The following is a 21918-nucleotide window of genomic DNA, read 5'->3' as shown; positions in this document are numbered from 1 at the left end:
TGGTCCACATAGGTGAGCATCTTGAGCAGAAAGGAGGGTGGAGAAGGGGTGAGAGTTGACTTGTGGGGCAAATGGTAGATATCAGCACAATAAAAACCTTTGAAGAATAAAGCCTACCAAACAAAAAACATGTTTGAATGCTGACTAATGAAAAGTAACACACTAGGTACACAGAAGAGGAAACTATTCCTCACTTTTCTGTAGTAGTAATATTATAGAAGCAATATTTCAGATTAGAGAACTATTGAGCCTTGGGGTATTGAATAGTGGGATCCAGCTTCTATGACCCTACTATAACTTGAGCATGTCATTTTCTCTATTGCATCAATAGAGGCTAGTAACCACTAATTAATTCCATAGGCTTCATAGTTACCATTTTCCTTGCAAGTCTCAAATGCCAGAAGTATTACATGTGTAAGTAAATCTCCTTCTACTGAAACCCATCCTAATTTACTGCAGATGAAAATCTTAGTAATTGCAATGCTATAGCATGCCAGCTGAGTTGTTTTAAGTCATATATATTATTTACATATATTTCATATAGAATATATATTTATATTATGCACACATATATGTACATAATTATATACACACATTTGTTCCTTTACTCAAGTTTACTTAAGTTGTAGAAAACTTACCAAACTGATTAAACAAAGCAAGCTTGAAAAATCCTGTTACTATTAAGGAAATTGAAACCATAGTTTTAAACTTTCCCAAAAAGCCAGACAGATTTATAAACAATTTCAGGACACTATCAATAATACATATGAATAAATTCATGTATGTGAATAGATTCATTTATACAAATTCATATGTATGAATTTATTCATTTACTTATTTTCAAAACTGTTGGTACAAATTATTGATTGCCTTCTTTTATCTTTTTTTTTTTTTTTTTTTTAGAGACAGAGTCTCGCTCTTTTGCCGTGGCTAGAGTGCTGTGGCATCAGCCTAGCTCACAGCAACCTCAAACTCCTGGGCTCAAGCAATCCTCCTGCCTCAGCCTCCTGAGTAGCTGGGACTACAGGCATGTGCCACCATGCCCGGCTAATTTTTTCTATATATTTTTAGTTGTCCAGATAATTTCTTTCTATTTTTTAGTAGAGACGGAGTCTCGCTCTTGCTCAGGCTGGTCTCGAACTCCTGACCTCGAGCGATCCACCAGCCTCGGCCTCCCAGAATGCTAGGATTACAGGAGTGAGCCACTGCGCCCGGCCTTCTTTTATCTTTTTTTAATTAAAAATTTTTTGAAATGATTATAGATGCACATGCAGTTGTAAGAAATAAAACAGAGAGATCTAGTTTATCCTTTGCTTAGTTTTCCCCAATGGTAACACCTTGGAAAGTGTGAAATAGTAAGAAATCACAAGCAGGCTAATGACAGTGATACAATCAAGATACAGAATAACTCCATCCCCACAAAGATCGTGTCTACTGTCCTTTTATAACCACACACATCTTTCTTTCTATTTCCCCAGACCTTGGACGTTAACTACTGACACAGATACTAATGTGTTCTCCATTTCTATTATTTTTTAATTTCAAGAATGTTATCACCTAGAACATAAATTTTTGGTTTTGGCTTTTTTACTGGGAAAGTCTATTTTTCCCTCATGTTTGAAAGATAACTTTACCCGGAGATAATATTCTAGATTGAAAGTGTTTCTCCTTCAGCACTTAGAATATGTCATCCCGTTCTCTCTTGACCTGTAAGGTTTCTGCTGAGAACTCTGCTGCCAGACATGTCAGAGCTTCTTTATATATTATTTGTTTCTTTTATCCTGTTGCTTTTAGGATCTTTTGTTTGTTCTTGACCTTTGAGAGTTTAAATATTATATGCCTTAAGGTAGTCTTATTTGGGTTGAATCTGTTTGGTGGTTGATCTTCTTGTACCTGGATATTCATATCTTCCTCTAGGTTTGGAAAGTTTCTGTTGTTATTTGTTTGAATATACTGTTTACCCTGTTCTCTTTCTTTAATACTCTTTAAGGCCAATAACGCTTAGCTTTGCCCTAAGGCTATTTTCTAGATCTTGTAGGTGTACTTCATTGTTTTTTATTATTTTTTCTTCTCTGTGTATTCATATATCTTGTCTTTGAACTCACTAAGTCTTTATTCTGCAAAAATCTATTCTACACGGATGCATATCTCAATTTCTCAACTAAATTTTTTAGCTCCATAATTTCCATTTGACGTTTTTTATTATTTCAAACTCTTTGTTAAATTTTTCTGGTAGAATTATGAATTCCTTCTCTGTGTTATCTTAAAGTTTGATGAGCTTCCTCAAGACAGCTATTTTGAATTCCCTATCTGAGAGGTCACATATCTCTGTCACTCCAGGATTGGTCACTGGTGCCTTATTTTAGTCTGTTTGGTGAGGTCATGTTTTCCTGGATGTTACTGATGCTTGTGGACATTCACTGATGTCTGGGCATTGAAGAGTTAGGTATGTATTCACAGTCTGGGCTTATTTGTATTCATTCTTCATGAGAGGGCTTCCAAGATTTCAAAGGGGTTCAGTGTTGTTACCTAAATCTGTGATCACTGCAGCCATTTCATCACTAGAGGGCACCTTAAGCCCAGGAACCCGGTGACTCTTGCAGACTCTGATATGTTGTTGGCAGACCTGGAGAAGCTAAGGGTTACCAGGCAAAGTCTCTTGCTTTCTTCTCTCTCTTTCCCTCAAATGGAAGAAGTCTCTTTTCATGATGGGCTGCCTGGAGTTGGGGTAAGGGTGATGTGGGCACCCCCATGACCACAACAGCTGGCATTCCTCTGGGTTGCACCTGCAGCCCATGGCCTCTCAGACCAGCACAGCACTGGGGCTTGCCCAGGGACTATAGCCACTGTAGCTTGAGCAGAGGAGTCCCCTCTGGTCCAGGGCTAGTCTAAATACTCCCTTAATGTATACTGGCAATGTTGTGTTCCACTGTGACAGGGAGGCACTGAGATCCAACATAAAGTCCCACATTCACTTCACTATCCTTCCCCCAAGTACGCAGATTATTTCTCCAAGTGCTACCTGGGGTTGGGAGATGGGTGGGACAGGCAATACAGGACTGTCCTTCAGACCCTTCAATACCTCTTTTCTTGTTACTATGTTAAAACCAGCGGCCGGGCGCGGTGGCTCACGCCTGTAATCCTAGCACTCTGGGAGGCCGAGGTGGGCGGATCGTTTGAGCTCAGGAGTTCGAGACCAGCCTGAGCAAGAGCGAGACCCCACCTCTACTAAAAATAGAAAGAAATTATATGGACAGCTAAAAATATATAGAGAAAAAATTAGCCGGGCATGGTGGCGCATGCCTGTAGTCCCAGCTACTCGGGAGGCTGAGACAGGAGGATCGCTTGAGCTCAGGAGTTTGAGGTTGCTGTGAGCTAGGCTGACGCCACGGCACTCACTCTAGCCTGGGCAACAGAGTGAGACTCTGTCTCAAAAAAAAAAAAAAACAAAAAAAAAAACCAGGTACTGTGATTGCTCATCTGATTTTTTGGTTATTATAAAGGTGATTTTTTGCATGTATGGTTGTTAAACTTTGTGTTCCTATAGGGGAATGATTGCTAGAGGGTTCTATTTGGCCATCTTGCTCAAAATTATCAAATTTAAAAATTCTATAATTAAGCCTGTGACTCTTATTGAGTTAATTTTAGTATAAGACGTGAGGTTCACGTTGAGATACATTGTTTTGCCTATGGATCATCCTTCCCCCATCAAATTGCCTTTGCATCTTTGTAAAAAATCAGTTGAGCATATTGTGTGAGTCTATTTATGAGTTCTTCATTTTATCCATTGCATCTATCCCTGTACCAATACCATCCAGCCTTTGTTAGGTAGACAGCTAGGGACCTCCAGCCCCTCCATGGGGACAAGGTGGGTGACTACCATACCTGGGGGAGGAGGGAACACCCTATGCATCTGCCAATCAGAACTTAGCATGCCAACTGTAAAAGAATCCAGAGGACCGTCTAGCCCATGGGCCAAGCAGCATAGGTACAACAGAGTCTGGAAAGTGACCTAGAACAACCAGCTTTCAGAGAGGCTTATGGGAGATCCACATGTGTAGTAAGACTCAGGTCATATAACTCCCAACTGTCCATCATTGGTTCCATGATGACGTCTCAACCACAGGGATGTCCCTATCTGGACATTATGAAACAAGACCTTGTCCATAACCAAGGTCTCTCTCTTTTGCTACAACAAGGGGTCCAGTTGTCATCTGTGGCATATGTATCTTGCTCTGTAAACCTTTATCTTGCTCTTGCTCTATAATCCTATCTTGTTCCCCCTCAATAAATTTCACCTTGTGCTTGCCTTACTTTGGTGTGTCTGGTCATTCTTCAGCCAAGAGCATACCAAGAACTGAGAACACAGAGCAAAATTGCCAAACCCTATATATTTGGTGCTGTGACTTGGATGTTTCTGTCTAGATAAGCTTGCTTTTTTCCATAAAATCACTCTGACTCAGATCACTCTGTCTAGGCAAGGCAGCTCACCTTTCTCCATGATAACACTCTTGCTTTGGGTCTTCTTGTCTTGCAGCCAGCACTTGAGGGGGCGCTGGAGCTTGCCTTTGTTTTTCCACCCTCACCATTTCTCAGACTGCATGGTTGATTGAGTTCTTGGCTAAACCCGGTTGTGTGACAAGGAGTTTGGGGACATGTCCCTCATAGTAGGAGAGAAGTCTTTCATTTTTTTTCACTTTAGGGAAGAGGGCTCTGTGCTGTAACTTCTGCATTTCCAGGCTTTGCATTGGTTTTGATAATGTACTTTTCTTTCTGATCTGATGAGGCACTTACAACCCCTTCCCGTGTTAAGGTTAAACAATATTTTCTCCCCCTGGTTTTGTTGGCACTAAGCCATCTAATGCCTGGCTCACTTGCTTGGAGTGAACTTGTATACCTGGTAATAAGGAAAGCAGGACTTGTTCGGTGCCTTTCAGGAGCAGAGGGTTTATCAACCCGTGGACATACCTCTTTCCCATTTCTCCCCTTCGGAATGGGAATGGCTATCCTATCTCTATCTCATTATTGTAGTTTAGAAGCACATAACTTGTTGGATTTTACAGGCTCAGAGCTGGAAGGGAATTTGCCTCAGGAAGAATAGTACCTTAAGTCTCACCCATAACTGATTTAGATAAGACTTTGGACTTATTAGACTTTTGAGTTGGTGCTAGAACACTGTTTAAGACTTTTGGGGCTACTGGGATGGAATTAATGTATTTTGTGCATGAGGACATGAATTTTGAGGCACCAAGGGTGAAATACTGTGACCTGAACATGTCTCCCTTAAATTCATATGTTGAAACATAATTGCCAGTGTATTAGTATTAAGAAGTAGTGCCTTCAGGAAATGATGGAGTCATGAGCCCTCATAACTGGGATTTATGACTTAATAAAAGAATTTTGAGGGAGTTTTTCATCCCTGTTGCTCTTCTATTCTTTTACCATGTGAGGACACAGCAAGAAGGCCCTAACCAGACACCAAGTCTGCTGGCACCTTGCTGATCTTGGATGTCCAGCCTCCAGAACTCTTAGAAATAATTTTTTTTTTTTTTTTTATAAATTGCCTAGTCTAAGGTATCTTGTTGTAATATCAGGAACAGACTAAGGCACCTTCCAAATTCCTATGTTTCAAGACCAAATATCATAGCCTTAAAGGAAATATAAAACTAAATAAGTAAGGAAAATCATGAAAGATCAATGTACTTGTCCAATTTATCCAGCATAATTCAGGTATTTTTTTAATTTGCAAGAGGAAAACTCTCAGACATTTATTACTCTGCTGTTTTTTGAAAAAGTGGATTTGGATTATTATAATGTAAAAATAGATTTTGTTTATTTAAAAAATGTTAAAAATTTACTTTTTCTCTAAAATGATAAAAGTCAGATACCAAAGTGAGATGATAAACCACAATGCATATTTTCAAAGTAGGTGTCCAAGAACCAATTAGACAATTGTCCTGCAGTAAAGACATAAAAGGGTGAACTGCATAGAGCAGGGGTCAACAAACTTCCTGTGAAGAGCCAGATAGTAAATATTTTAGGCTTTGTGGATTATATGGTCTCTGTTGCAACTACTCTATTGTTGTAGTGCAAAAGCAGCCACAGATAATACTTAAACAAATGAATGTGTCTATATTTCAATTAAACTTTATTTACAAAGACAAGCAGTAGGCTTGATTTAACCCACAGGCTAAACCAACTGCTGGCATTGAGAAAATAAGGGTTTATGAAGAGATTCTTTTGGAAAAGGTCTCCCGAAACCCCATGAGAATGTCATTTCGAGCTTGGAGAGAGGGGGCCTTCAAGAAGTTCACTTGGAGAGTTTGACCTGTGGCCCCCTGATTTTAGAAGGCATCTTGTTCCCAAGACTGGAGACTGGAAATTAGCTGCACTCCCTACCAACGGTAGAGCAAACATCTCAAAGAGGTTTATTTTTTATTTTTTATTTTTTTTTTCACCAAAGGTAGGTCATGGGGGAGAGAACATCTGCCTAAACTGGCTTAATTTGAATTCAAAAGAATCACCCAGGAAAGCAAGACTCCAAAAGAGATAGTTCTGTATAAAGTCAACTAAAACCTGTGGAGTGGCTCCAGGCAGAAATTTTCCAATTTAAATTATGGGTATGGGATCTAAAAAAATTAGGTGATACTGAGATGACATTCTTGGAGGGAGAAGATCTGGCTTTTAAACAATTTGAATGTCATAAGCAAGTGGGCCTCCGATGGAAAATCCCAGGTAAAAAGACACTTTTTCTATGCTTCTGCCACTTCTAAGTTGGCCTAAGAAAGTGGGTGTGATGGGTATTGTGATTTTTTCATTGATTCCATATTCTATGTATACACAATTATTTTCAGCTCGTCCCTGTAAACGAAGCAAAAGTTCTTGGACTTTTTTCTCCTTCCATACATCTCCACTCTGCCACAAGGAATTAAAATCAGGGGTCTTTCCAAAGCATTGATCAATTTTTCCTTTGTGAACAAGTCTGTTCATATTGTTACCTTTTCCAAGAAAGAAATATGCAATTGGTTGCTTTGTACGATGCATATGTTTATATTGCCCCTTGAAAGAATTTTCCAATGATTGAGCATACTTGTTCATTTGTTTAGAATCTGGATCTAGTTGTTGGTTTTCTGGCCAGAATAAGAGGGAAGCTAGGAAATAAGGCTCTGAATATCGAGAAGTCATTCCTAATGGTTGCAAGACTTCTCGAAGCTGATCTTTCAGTTTTTTAATTGGCTTTACTAATTTGGAGGTAGGTTTAATACAGGAGAGAATGATGTTGGCCAAGATGAAATTTTGCTTTTCTTTTGGCTGGATTCTGACAGTGCATTGTACTAAGAGAAAAGTATATTTGTTTACTATCTCTTCCATGGTGCTTATAGCATCTTCTTGACTTTTGATAAGATATTCCAGGAGCCCAGAAAACTTGTCTGCTTTTAAAGCTACTAGCCTTTTCCGATACCTCTCCACTTGAAGTGGCTCACTGAGCTTTGATCCAAAATCTATGTTTTGTGATACCTCCAAGGGACAAAATATATCTACATACTTATGAAAACACATCGCCACCCTTCTCCGAGTTTTGGCCTCTTCATTTTGCTTAATGTTGTTTCTGGGTTTTAGAAGGACGAAATATTCATCAAAAAAATCAAAGGACTTTTTCAAAGACTGTTGCAAATTAGTTAGATAAGGAATAAAGTTCTTGAGGGCTAATTTAAATTCATTGTTCGGATGTCCTGGAATATCACTACTTCCTGATATAAAATTGACCATATCTTTTCTAGATAGTTCATTTTTATTGTCAAAGAAAGGAATGAGCTGGAGGATCTGGATTGTGTAAAACCCAACTTCTATCTCTCCTAGATAACCAGCTATATTGTAAGTATCATATCTTCTTTTCGACTTCTGGTATAACCTTTCCTTCACTTCATATTGCCTGTCTTCACTTTGCTGTTGAGATTCTTTGAATGCATTTGAGGCATGTTCTGCCAAATCCAAAAGATCAGTTAGATCATGAACTGAAATGTTCCTGTTTCTTTCATTATCCTCTAACCACCATCTTATTTTGCTTTTGTAGACTTGACCCAGTGTATCTGAGATATAAGAATTGTCAGGTTCTATCTTTTTTGCTTCTTTTGCCCAATGCAGAGCATTGCAAAAGTCCTTCTCTTTGATGTAGAAATGTCTTGCCAAGGCTTGGCAGATGAATGCATTTAGGTGGAACCGACGGATACCTTCACGCAAGACAGCTTCAACCACTGCATTTCCTTCATCTTTATGTAATGCTTCAATAAATGGGGAAAACAAATTTCCTGTTCCACTTTCATGTTCATCACGGTGTCTTGTGAGCAGTAGTGTTTGCATATCTTGGAGAAATTTGCTTTTTCCTATACCAGTATCATAGAACAAATTTTCTGTTAGCATATCCAGCATAATTTTACTTTTATCCAAGTGATAGCTTTTCTTCAATTCTTTCAGTGAGAGAAGTGCGATCAAAGGGTGAATGATGCGCACTCCACAGTAGATCCCACAGTCTACCACCTCTGTTTTTATCAGAATTGTGGAGTAGGTGCCCATCTTGTGTTCAAATTTTTCTGTCCCCCAGTAAGCCTTCTTGTTTGCAATTCCTAGGAACTTTTCACACTGTGATAGTGAAATGGTGGTATCAGGCACGTAAGAGTTAAGAAGAGCCAGGAAAGAAAAAAGCCTTGCTTCCTTGGTGGAAATATCCTGCCCTTTCAGGATATTCCTGACCACATTTTCTATGTACTCTTTATTGAAATTGGTTTTCATGATCATGAAGGAATAAAAATCTTCAAAGTTTTTATGCTGTTCTTTGATTTCTTTCAATTTAAGCTCAAAAGCTCTCTGCTCTTTGAGAGATAGTTGTTGTATTACAGCAATACTGTCTGGGATCTTTGCACTATTTTCAGGATTTTGTGATCTCATGCAATTTAGGATAATCACTAGAGGTTTCTCATATCGAATGTACTTTTTACTTACAGCTGTTTGAATAGAGGCCTGCAGAAGATAGACATTCTCTTGTTCTTCAAAATCATCAACAAGGAGCAGTACAGGTAAGTAATTCTGATGGTTCATTGCTCCATATGTGATTAAATTGGTTACCTGTTCTCCAATTTCAGAAAAATCCACCGTCTTATTTCTTAGCACAGCACATCTGAATTTCTTCCTTAGTTCCCAGAGAATATGCATAGCCAAGGTAGTTCCCCCACAGCCTGGATGATGATACAAATGAATAATTTTGGCACATACTGATTTAGAAGAATCTGCACAGTTTTGAATCATTTCTTCAAGTTTTTCATATTTATCCCTTTTGACAAAAGGTAAAGAATAGCTTTGAGAAGAAAAGTAGAAGTTCCACCATGATACTTTGCCACCTCGATAGAAATCTTCCTCTTTCAATGCCTTGAATTCAAGGAATTTATTTTTGTCCTTCTCCAAGAGTGTACCTTCACATTCATTTTCACAGACAATTTCCAGGGCAGTCATGATATCTTCTTCCTTTTTCAGAAGGACAGTCGCCAAACCAGTAGATGGCAAAAGTCTCTTTAAAGATTGAGTCACAGATTTTAGTTTAAGAATAGTGCCATTTATCTCCTCAAGATTTAAAGCAGAAATACATTGGTTTGAAAATTCCTCTTCTTGTTTAAATAATCTTACTTCAAGGTGGTCTTTCCATCCCTGACATATGTGTGGGTGTACACAAAGGCACAGTATATTTTCCATTCCATTGAGTTCTTGGTAGAAAGCACAGAAAGTCTCAATGAGAGGGTCTCCTGGGTCATCTATGGGTGAGAGTAATAGATATACCACCAAAAACTTTCCTCTTGGCATTATGTCTTCATGTGTAAGAAATGAAATAACTTTCCTGACATCAGAAGCTCTTTCTTTATGCCAGGATCTTGGATCTAAGGACTTATATTTTTCACTGTCAAGGTCTGACCTGCCATTGCAGAAAATCCAGCTGGGTTGCTGGTAAAGATTCAGAGTAGAAATCTTCTCATTTGGTGTGGTATTCCCTTCTACATACAGACTTGGAAAGTGAAGGTTTGCTACTCGGCTTTCTTTGTAAGCTTTGACCACTCCATTGCTCTCAGATTCAGGATCAAACTCCAACACAGCAAACCATTTAATTTCCCTTAGGAAATCTAAGTGTTTTGTTTGATCTGGATGGCATTTATTTATTACAAGAATGTACCATTCGTAGTATGAATTGTCTAACAAATCCTGATTTCCTGTCAACAGTTTAACCAGCTTTAGTCCCTCACTCTCTTTTTTATTTGTTTTCACTCTGAATTTTTCTTCTGCTTCTTTCCTGGACTCTGCCAGTGTTTTTAAATCTAATTTAAATTCTCTGAAATCAGCTTTATTTTTCATGATGTCCTTAGAGCTGGCCCCATGTCTTACAAAGATTGAGAATTTTGGACTTTGTTCCCATGTTTTGTTGTTGCAATTTTGCATTTTAATCTGGAAATAATCATGTTCACATTCAGAATATTGTGGAATGACATCCACTTCTATAACAAATCTGTCAGATGGAATGCTATTTGGCAGTAAAACTTCTACAAATCTTGGCTCTCGAATGCACTTCTTTGCTTGTTGGACCTGATGGTCTTCAAAATACTGGTGTATCATCAGATTGAAGTGGTCAATGAGGGCTTCCTTGGTAACACTGGTGAATTTCACGCCAACAATTTTTCCATGGGGTTTGTCTTTGACTCCAAAATGAATGGTGCCATTGGTACGTGAATTCATACAAGCTGAAGCAAATCGGAAAACCTCATTACTAAATTTCATCTTAACATCTTCTTCTGTGGCTGTTTCTGTATTTGTGAAGGCTTTGAATTCATGTATTGGATCAATGAGATTGTGTGGTCCTGTTTCGGGCTGTAGACTAAAATGCAATTTGTAACGATATGGATTACTGAATTCATCAAAAGGGTATGCTACACATGTCAGTTCTATGGATGGCTGCTTTTCCTTTGTGTCATCTATTTCTTCTCCCATGAGCTCATTTTTTAGTGACTTAGAACCTTTAGCAACTGTACTCATTGTAGAGGCATTAGTCATATCTGTGTTCTCTTTATCCTGTTGTTTTTGTTGTGAAGTTTCTCTACTTTCCTTTTCCATCAAAGTTTGTTTTTTAGGAACATTTTTACTGCCTTTCCCCCTTTTAGATGTCTGAATAGAATTTTCAGAAGAAGTTTTCAGCAATTCTTTGAATAGTTCTTCTATTTGTATAGCTGGTCCATGTGTTATGCCCATATCCACAAGATCTTTTTTTTTTAACCACTTCAAGATCTTTCCATCCACATCTTGTGCAGTCAAAATTTCCCTGTGTTTTTGATCAATTTTATGACTTTCTAACCACTGATTTACATCCTCTTTTGTCCAGTCATCTGTATTTTCTGGAAGGTTCAGTTGCTTTGCCATTCTGATGCCTGTATATAGAAAAAGAAAAATGGCTTAATATTTTTAAAAGCAATTTTTTTAAATAATCAATTTTTCAATAGGTAATATATACATGTGTTACAAAATGTAAAAAGTTCAAAAGGATATGCCTACTAATTATATTGCAGGGAAAATTATTATTACCAGTATCCTTCCAGAAAAATATTACCAAATACAAATAAATAAGCACCTTTTTCCCACCATGCATGGTAGCATACCATCTGTAATTCTCTTCACCTTTCTTTATTCACTAAGTATGTCTTGGGGATGCTTCCCGTCAGTATATATAGAGATGGTTTATCCTTATTACCAAATGATTATTTGCTATAATGTGTGTTTGCTGTATTATTTAAGAATGTTCAATTCTTCTTTACAAAATAAAAGAAAAAAGGAGGATTTTGAAACTAAGTATAGAAGCAAGTAGTTTGTGAGACGTTATGATAGACATAGCTAAAGTAAATAGAGCATATGAATGTTAAGATTAATTAGGAAGGAATGTAAGAGCCAAATAGATAGTAAATATTCATGAGACACACATGAAGCACTTGATATTTTTTAGATCTTAATTTGGTCTAATGACCTGTAGCTGTGGCCAGGCATACTTACCCTTCTACATCTCCCTGATTAGAGCAAATGTATGTCACTCACCCAGGACCTCTTCCATCTGCTGAGACCCTTTGGAGAGATCTCAGCTCTGGTTCTCAAAATTATACAATCAGTGGAGAATGCTGATATAGCATGTAAGAGAGAGGATATATTAACTTGCATAACTCAGGTAATGAGATTGTTCTACCCTTTTTGTACTCTATTCAAAGTGTGTTACCCATTTCTTTTTTTTATTGTGTATTTTAATTGATTTAATAAAGCATGTGCTTCAAGCATCTTCATTTGGTCTGTGAGCTGTTCTGTTCCATGACATCTGGATAGCTTGCTGGGTAGTGAACTTGGAAGCTACTATTGTATCAAAGTAATTTTTTTTTACATAATTGATCACAGCTGATTTCTGGGCACTAACGCATGGCATAACTATTTGTTCTGCAAATTAACAGACTATTATCTAAAAACTTAATTGCCATCTAAGATACAGAAATATAGCAATGGTTATAAAAAACAAAATCCAAATAAAAATAGTCAGCTTTAAGTATGATCCAAAAATGTGAGCTATTCCAATGAACCAAACTTCTATGTATTGTGTGAGAAATAAAATTAACAAAGGAGACAGCCTGGGGAATGATGGCAGATAAGTTATACAGTCCCACTTTGATGAAATAATACACAGAAATATTGCCTTCCAGTGGCAGATACAAACTCAGGATTAGGATTTTCTTTTTAATTTCAGAATATTAGGGGGGTACAAACATTTTGGTTACATATAATGCCTTAGCCTTGCCTAAGCCAGGACTGCAAGTGTGCTTTTCCCCCATACAGTGCACTCTGCATCCATTTGTTCTGAGTTTACTCACAATTTAAAAAATCAAAAAGATAAGCTCATTTTTTATAAGCAGGCAGTTTATTAAAAAAAAAAAGAGAAGAGTAATGACAATAGCTGACTAGCAGAAAGAAGAAAATAGAAAGATAAGAGCAGAAATCAATTAAACTGAAAAGAAAAAAATAATGAAGAAAATAAATGAAACAAAGATTTGCTTTCTTGAAAAGAACAATAAAATTGACAAACCTGTACAAGACTGAAAATAAAAAAAAGACATAGTTTACCAATATCTGAAGTGAGGCAGTGGCTATTATTTCAAACCCTGTAGACATCAAAAGCACAATAAGGGAATACTATGAACAACTTTACCCACATAAATTTGACAACTTAAAGGAAATGGACCAATTCCTTAAAAAACACAAACTTCCACAACTTACTCAATATGATAATTTGAACAGTTCCATTATTTCTAAGGAAATTGGATTTGTAATTTTAGAAATCTCCCCCAAGACAAAAATCACCAGGCCCAGACAGGTCCACTGGAGAATTCTACCAAACATTTAAATAATTAACATTGATTCTACACTATCTCTTCCAGAAAACAGAAAGAGAAGAATATTTCTCAATTCATTTATGAAGTTAGTATTACCCTGTTAGTAAAACCAGACGAAAACAGTACAAAAAATGAAATTGTAAACTCATATCCTGCATGAATAAAGAAGCGAAAATTCTTAACATAATAACAGAAAGTAGAACTCAGTAATATAGAAGAGAATTATACACCACACCACATAGGGTTTATTCTAGGGATGCAAGAGAGTTCAATATTCAGAAGTCAATAAATGAAAACTTCCATATTTACAGGCTGTACAAGAAAAATCACACGATCATATCAGTGAATACAGAAAAAGCATTTGACAAAATTCAACACACATTCATAATAAAAACTCTCAGAAAACTAGGACTAGAGTGAAGCTTGATAAAGAACATCTACAAAAAACTCTACGGCTACAGCTAACATTATCATTAATGGTGAAAGACTGAATGCTTTTCTTCTGAAGTTGGGAACAAGGCAAGGATGTTCACCACTCTGTTCAACATAGTGCTGGAAGTTCTAGCCAGTGCAATAAAGCAAGAGAAGAAAATAAAAGACATAGAATATGGAAAGGATGAAATAAAACTGTCCCTATTTTCACTTGATCTTAGCCAAAAGGCCGAGAAGTGATTACTCTCCCTGTTTTCAGATGGCATGACTGTCTACAAAGAAAATGCCAAAGAATGTAGAAAAAATTTCATAGGACTAACAACTGAGTTCACCAACTTTTCAGAATACAAGATATATATACACACCTAATGGATGTGGTGTGCACCACTTGGGGGATGGACACACTTGAAGCCCTGACTCGGGTGAGGCAAAGGCAATATATGTAATTTAAACATTTACACCCCCATAATATGCTGAAATAAAAAAAATTTAAAAAGATAAACATACAAAAAAATCAATTATTTTTCTATATATGATCAATGAACACATGGACACCAAAATTAAAAATCAATTCCATTTAGAATCACTAAAAACAAACAAACAAACCCCCCCTGAAATACTTAGCTGTAAATCTAACAAAAAATGTGGAAGAGTTTTATGTTGAAAAGTATCAACATATGGCGTGGGTGTGGAGAGACAGGAACACTAATACACTGCTGGTGGGACTGCAAACTAGTGCAACCCCTGTGGAAAGCATTATGGAGGTATCTTAAACAGATTCAAGTAGACCTGCCATTTGACCCAGCAATCCCATTACTGGGCATATATCCAAAGGAAAAAAGGTCATTCTGTAACAAAGACACATGTACCCGAATGTTTATAGCAGCACAATTCACAATAGCAAAGATGTGGAAACAACCCAAATGCCCATCAATACATGATTGGATTAGTAAGCTGTGGTATATGTATACCGTGGAATATTACTCAGCTATAAGGAATGATGAAGATAGGACATCTCTATGGTTCTCCTGGAGAGAGTTGGAACCCATTATATTAAGTGAAGTGTCCCAAGAATGGAAAAACAAGCATCACATGTACTCACCAGAAAATTGGTTTCCCTGATCATCACCTAAATACAAATCTGGGAACGACACCAATTGGATATCAGACTGAGGTTGGGGGTGGGGGAGGGGATGGGGGTATGCCTACACAATGAGTGCATTGCGCACCGTTTGGGGATCGGTAACGCTTGAAGGTGCTGACTCGGGAAGGGGGGGTGGGGAAGGGAGGGATATATACCTACATGATGGGTGCAACGCGCACTACCTGGGGAACAGACACGCCTGGAGCTCTGTCTTGGGGGGAAAGCGGTACAGGAGCAACGTATGTAACCTGCAATTCTGTATCCCCCATAACAAGATGAAATAAAAAAAAAAATCAAGAAAAGGAACACATTTACATCTATAAGATATTGATAACAATGAATAATAAAAATGAAAAGATAGCTGACAAAAAAAAATGGCTATTTCATATGTAACCAGTTTGGGGACTATTTTATGAACATAATAGAAAAATGTTTTGAGTATAGGTACAAACATATATATACCTATATACATATTTATATAAATAAAATTGAGCTTGCTTAAGAAAAAAAGTATCAACATAATTTGATTTCTTTGATGAAAGAAATCAAAGATCTAAATAAATAGAGAGACATATCATGTTCATGGATTGGAAATTTTACACAGTAAGATTGCCAATTGTCCCCAAATCATTATACAGGTTTAATATAATTTCTATCAAAATTCCAGCAAGATTGTAGATATAGACAAGATTATTGTAAAATTTATATGGAAAGGCAAAGGAAGTAGAATAGTTAAAGCAATTTTTTTTTAAGAAAAGAATAAAGTAGGAGAAAATTTTTTTCTACACGTATTTTATAATTACTAAGTCAGAGCTGTATGGCATTGGTGGAGAGATAGACACATGTACCAATAGAACAGAATAGGGTCCCAGAAGTAGACCTGTACAAATATGCCCCACTGACATTTGACAAAGGTGCAAAAACAATGAAGGTAGAATACTTATTTTAACAAATGATGTTGGAGTAACTGGACATCACTGGGTGAAAAAAAGAACCATAACCCAATCTCACACCTTATACAAAAGTTAACTTAGAACGGATTGTGAACTTAAATGAAAAATTTAAAAATTTTAGAAAAATAACATAGGAGAAAATCTTCATGATCTAGGGATAGGTGAAAATTTCTTAGACTTGATTCCAAACTCATGAGCCATAAAAGGAAAAATTGATAAATTAAACTTAATCAAAATTAAAATTTTTTTTCTGCAAAAGACAATGAAAAACAAGCTATGAACAAGGAGAAATAGTTGCAAACCAAAGGACTATTATCTAGATTAAAAAACCCTCAAAACTCAAAAACCAAACACTCTAACTAGAAAACGGAAAAAGAAATAGATGTTACTGAAGAGAATACAAATGGCAAAACAAACAAACAAACAAACAAAAAAACAGATTAAAAGATGTTCAACATCTTAGCCATCAGGGAAATGTAAATTAAAATCACAATGAGGTACCACTACACAATGATCAGATGCCTTGAGTAAAAAATAGTGACAATGCTCAGAGTTGCAGGACGTGGAGAAACTGCATCATTTATACGTCTATTGATGGTGTGAATGTAAAATGGAGCAGCTACTCTCAAAAACAGTTGGGCATTTTCTCAAAAATTAAACGTGCAACTATGATATGACTTTGCAGTTGCATTGCTGGGCATTTATCTCAGAGAAAGGAAAACTTATAATCACTCAAAATCTTGCACACAAATGTTTATAGCAGGTTTACATATAATAGCCCCAAACTGGGACCAACCTACATGTCCTTCAAAAGGTGAATGGTGAAACAAACCATTTTACATTCATAACATGGAATACCACTCAGCAATAAGAAGAAATAAGCTATTGATACATACACCAACCTGCATAATTCTCCAGAGAATTACACTGACTGATAAAGGCCAATCTCCAAATGCAACAATCTGTACAATTCCATTTATATAACATTCTTGAAATGGCAAAATTATAAAAGTAAAGAACAGATTAATAACCTGGGGTTAAGGAGTGGTGGTGGCCCAAGGGAGGTGGGCATGGTTATAAAACAGCAATATGAGAAATCCTTGTGGTGATGGAATTTTTTTGTTTTGAAAGTATCAATGGCAATATCATGGTTGTGATCTTGTACTGTAGTTTTGTAAGATTTTTACCGTTGGGGAAACTGGGTAGAGGAATATCTCATTATTTCTTACAACTGTGTGTGAATCTACAGTGATCTCAAATGAAAAGTTTAATTAAAAAATAAAAAAATTCAGTGGCATCCATTAAAGAGCAAAAATATTTAGAATTGAATAGTAATGAAGTGTTGCATATCAAAACTTGTAAGAAACAGTGTCAACAATAGTTGGAGAAATATTTATAGCCTTAAGTGCTTTTATAAAAATAGAAGGATGACTTAATAAGTTCAAAGAACAACAGAATAAACCTGAAGTAAGAAGAAGGAAGGAGAAAATAAAGATCTGAAATCTATAAAGTGTAAAACAAAGTTACAAGAGAGACTCAACAAAGTCCAAAAGTTGTTCTCAATAAAGGGTAATAAAATTGACATACCCACGGAAAGGCTAACCAAGAAATAGAAGAGAGATGGCAAAAATAAGCAGTATCACATGCTATAAAAATTAAAGGGAGTAGAGGATATTGCAACCAACTTTACGTGAATAAATTGAAGACTGAGGTGAACTGAATAAATTCCTTGAAAAATATAACTTACCAAAACTGACTCTAGAATAAATGGAAGGTGTCCCACTTCTTGCAGTGATGTAGTAGATCACAGAAGGCCACCGACTTTCCCACTGCAACAATGAGAAAAAAGTCAGATAAATTACAAAACTTATATTTTTGAAGTCATCACAGAATCATAGATAGACTACAGGAGAAAGACTGGAGAGGGCAGATCTCTGTCTAGGTAAGCTTTGGGCCATTTGATGATTCTGGGCTAGGTTGAGGACCAGACTTGGCCTCCTGGGAGGAAGAGAAACCTGTATAGTTTTTGACAGTCATGTAGGTGGATGTGATGCATTAGAGTTAGACGTCCTCCAAAATTTTTAATCTTAATGGAAATGCAAAGTCAAACTACAATGGGCGAATACTACCTACTCACCAGAATGGCTAAAATTAAAGACTGGCAACACCAAATGTTGGTGAAGATGTGGAGTGGATGGAGCTCTTACACAGAGCTGGCAGGGGTGTAAATTGTTTCAGGCCCTTTGGGAAACTATTTGACAGTTTTTATCAAGTTAAATAAAAGTTTATCAAGTTTATCAAGTTTATCAAGTTAAACCCTGTAGCTCAGCAATTCTAATGAGAAAGAAGAAAGTACTGATACAGGCAACAACATGGATGAATCTCACTCACGTCATATTGAGTGAAAGAAGCCAGTTACAACAGAAAACATATTTTCTGATTCCAATTACATGAAGTTCAAGAACTGGCAAAATGAATCTGTCATAGAAGTCAGAATAATGGTTACTTCTTGGTGGGGATATATTTTTAGGAAGGGCCACAAGGAAAACTTCTGGTGTGATGGAAACATTTTATATCTCTATTTGGTTAGTGGTTACAGAGATGAATACATACGAAAATTTCATACAGCTGTACCCTTAAGATTTGTTCATTTTAACTTATACTTAATTTTAAAAGACAATGATGCCTGTAAAATACATAATAAAACAAATAAACAGATCAATAAAATAAAAGAGGTACTTGCATAGAAAAAGAAGGTGGTGTGTTATGAATCAAGGATAATGGTTAAGTCAATTCTGGGTTTCTGAGGTCCTAAAGTTTTACCAGACATTTATTACTGCAGCCTCAGATTACAAGCTTTTGACTTCCGCACCCCACCCACTGTTGACTCATACTGGTTTTATAGTCTAAAACCGATCCCACCCTCCTCTAGTAACCCTCCTATCTAAATCACCTTCATGTAATTTGCTGAGTCCTGTCTACTCCACCCTATAAAAGTACAGCTCACTTCTGTTGTCCCTGCGTTATCATAATGCGTAAAGCTGGGCTACCCTGATCATTCCGCTGCTGGGTGTTCTCCGGCTTCTGAGGGTTCACACCCAGCGCTCTCATGCCCTATCTTTTTCCCATCCTACCAGTATATTTTCCTGGGATCTCCCTGACGTCCTCCATCATCTCCGGCCTCTCACACTTTTACAAACTCAGCCTTTACCCTCTGACTAGATTATGAGACTGGTGAAATAGATGGATTATTTGATGTATGCATGAGCTATATACCATTACATTTAAAAACATAAAGTCAGCCTATCGTATAAGGGTGGGGGGGATGGAGAGCTGGGCCTGAACATTTGGTGGGGAAAGTAAGCAAATAAAAAAGGGGTAACTTTTGACTATTTTTTATACCAGATTATGAACATTTCAGTTGTGATTGAACAGGTCTCACTTTCACACCACTTCCCTTAAAGAACATGTTTCACTCTCGAAAGCTGTCTTTTTTTTTTTTTTTAATTTTAGAATATTATGGGGGTACAAATGTTTTGGTTACATAAATTGGTTTTGTACCATTTGAGACGAAGTTATAAGTGTGCCCATCCCCCAGATAGTGTGCATTGTACCCGTTAGGTGGGAATTTACCCCCCCCCCCAAAGCTGTGCCTTTCAATAATTATTTTTTAAAACTTGTTGCAGACGCCAGTCTTGGAGAATACACACTGGAGGAATGAGTTTTTCCCATTTATGCCACCATTCATAGGTATTTTACATAGTAATAATTTCTTTATACTCTTTCTTGTTCCGAAATGTTTTTTAGACAATTTAGAAAGTAATACAGGATCACACATATATTAAAACCCTCAGGTAAAGAAATCAGGGGAAGGCTAAATAAGGGTAGCAGAAAAAAAAAAAAAGGAACAAATTCAGTGCCTAAAATAGCTGTTTTCTATTCTGTATACTTTAAAAAGTGTCCTGATAATTTGGTTTTGAGCTTCTTAGCAACGAGTATAAAAAAGGAAACACAATTTGTTACACGATTGAACCCATATACATTTATTAACTGTGGGCTTAACTGTAGGGTTTTTTAGCTTTTCTAAAGGGAGTTGAAGATCAAACCTTTATTCAGAAATGGTTACAGACAACCTACGGGGAGATTCCCCTACCCTCTCCCGTTACCTTATTATTGGCTTTGGGGGTCGAAAGTAGACATAAATCTAGGATTTTCGATGCCATAACTCCAAGGACTTCCTGCAGCAGTCTGTCTGTCTCTCTCTGTATCATCAGACACCAATATCTGAGAAGCTGTCAAAGAGTTTTGTTTTCCAGAAGCTGCCTATTTCTTAGAGTAGATGGTGGAAGGTATCTTTGATTAATGTAAAGTACACTACTTTTAAGTTTCCATTGTCTGTTCTTTGTGAAGGTGCTGTTATGCCTTGGAGGATTTCATCAATAAAAGTGTCTTTTGTTTTCAATTGCATCTTTTATGAAATATCATGACTCATTTTTCAACTAATATAAGGCAGACGCCCAGCACAGCAACAAATAGTGTAGAATTTCTAGGCTTAGAATATTATTTCTTGTTTCTGGGTATATTTCAATTTTCTAATTGAAAAGTAGATATCTTCCTATTCAATAAAATGCTGCTACAGATAGTAATAACAATATTAATAGATATTGTACTTACCCTGATTGCCTTGCAATTTTCTTTTACATAAATGAGGGGAAGATCATCTCTTCTGGTGCAGAAAACATCTGATACCTGTGTTTTCTTCCTTCTCCCATGCTAGAGAAAAATATTTTCTTCATTATAGTTTTAATGAAAGTCTATTTATTTTCTTTATCTACTTCAACACAAGCTTTAATTGGCTTGAAGACGACAGGGTGTGCCCAGCTGCCTAACTGGGAGGTGCGGGGAAGGAAGAAGGAGGACTTAGTTTTAGTTTCGTTTCCTAGGTCTGAATTTACAGCACTTCCTTTTTTGGCTAAAATACTCTTTTATAAGCAATGACTATACGCCACCTTGTGGTCTGTTTAGTTAAAATTCAAAGGTTTAATAACTTTTCTTCAAAACTTGAGAGTTTTGAAGGCGGCAGAGAACCCTGTTATCTTGGTTAAAAACTGCAGGGATATTCTGCCTTGATCTCTTGGGAATATCAGTTTTCATTGCAGTCCCGAGCTCCAGGTGGGGAATGATCTATGTTGGTATTTCACTGGCCTTCAAGGTTGGACTCACTGTTTTCCTAAAGTGTAAAGGAATGGCTTTCAGGGACTTCTTTGAGTCCCTCTATAAATGCTAAAGGCCTCTGGGTTAGTTCTGCAGAGCAGAACAGGGCTGCAGACCTGAGGGTCACACTGCATGGGCACTTACCACGTACCAGGCATTATTCTAAGTGTTTTATATTAACTTACTTACTCCTCACAATAATCGCCTGAGGTAGAGACTATTTTTATCTCCATTTTGCAGGTGAAAAAACTGAGGCACAGATAGGTTAAATAAAGTGACTCAAGTTTGCACACCTCATACGTGGTAGAGATTTGAACCCAGGCTCTGGGCCAGTACTCTTAAGTCTTGAGCTTTAGGAAGGAAGAAAGTGGCTGCAAAGGAGAGCCTAGATATAACCACTAGACTCATCACTCACCCGAAGAACCCTCCTAGTAAGGGGACCCTGGGCTGAGCTCCAAAGCCTGGGTTCTACTTTCCATGTGGACCAGTGTGATGGTTAATTTTTGTGTCAACTTGACTGAGCCACAAAGTGCCCAGATATTTGATCGAACACTATATTCTGGGTGTTTCTGTGAGGGTGTTTTTGATGAGTTTTACATTTAAATTGATAGAGTGAGTAAAGCAGATTGGCCTCATTAAGGTGGCGGGTGGGAGGGGGAGCTCATCCAATCATTTGAAGGCCTGAATAGGGAAAAAAGGCTGAATAACAGGGAACTTCTCTTGA

At 37.1% G+C, this 21918-nt stretch overlaps 1 protein-coding gene across 2 annotated transcripts; it reads right to left on the bottom strand.

Moving 5' to 3' along the window:
* Nucleotides 1-6227: 6227 nt before the first annotated feature.
* Nucleotides 6228-20774, bottom strand: LOC138377629 (sterile alpha motif domain-containing protein 9). Of its 2 annotated transcripts, XM_069462766.1 has the most exons (3): nucleotides 20655-20774; nucleotides 17728-17809; nucleotides 6228-11459 (listed from the first exon to the last, which is right to left on the bottom strand). In XM_069462766.1, exon 3 carries the CDS (start codon nucleotides 11449-11451, stop codon nucleotides 6685-6687), a length of 4767 nt encoding a protein of 1588 aa, XP_069318867.1. In that variant the 5' UTR covers nucleotides 11452-11459; nucleotides 17728-17809; nucleotides 20655-20774; the 3' UTR covers nucleotides 6228-6684. The 2 variants fall into 2 exon arrangements, with proteins under 2 accessions (XP_069318867.1, XP_069318868.1); XM_069462767.1 differs by lacking the exon at nucleotides 17728-17809.
* Between the last annotated feature and the right edge of the window lie 1144 nt (nucleotides 20775-21918).

This window comes from Eulemur rufifrons, chromosome 29 (assembly GCF_041146395.1).
Source record: "Eulemur rufifrons isolate Redbay chromosome 29, OSU_ERuf_1, whole genome shotgun sequence".
NCBI lineage: Eukaryota > Metazoa > Chordata > Mammalia > Primates > Lemuridae > Eulemur > Eulemur rufifrons.
Note: the sequence above shows the minus strand (reverse complement) of the source record. Positions and strands in the feature narration are given on the sequence as shown.

What these genes read in the sequence shown, in the direction of transcription:
- LOC138377629 (XM_069462766.1), bottom strand. Translation starts at nt 11,451, where the DNA reads ATGGCAAAGCAACTGAACCTTCCAGAAAATACAGATGACTGGACAAAA.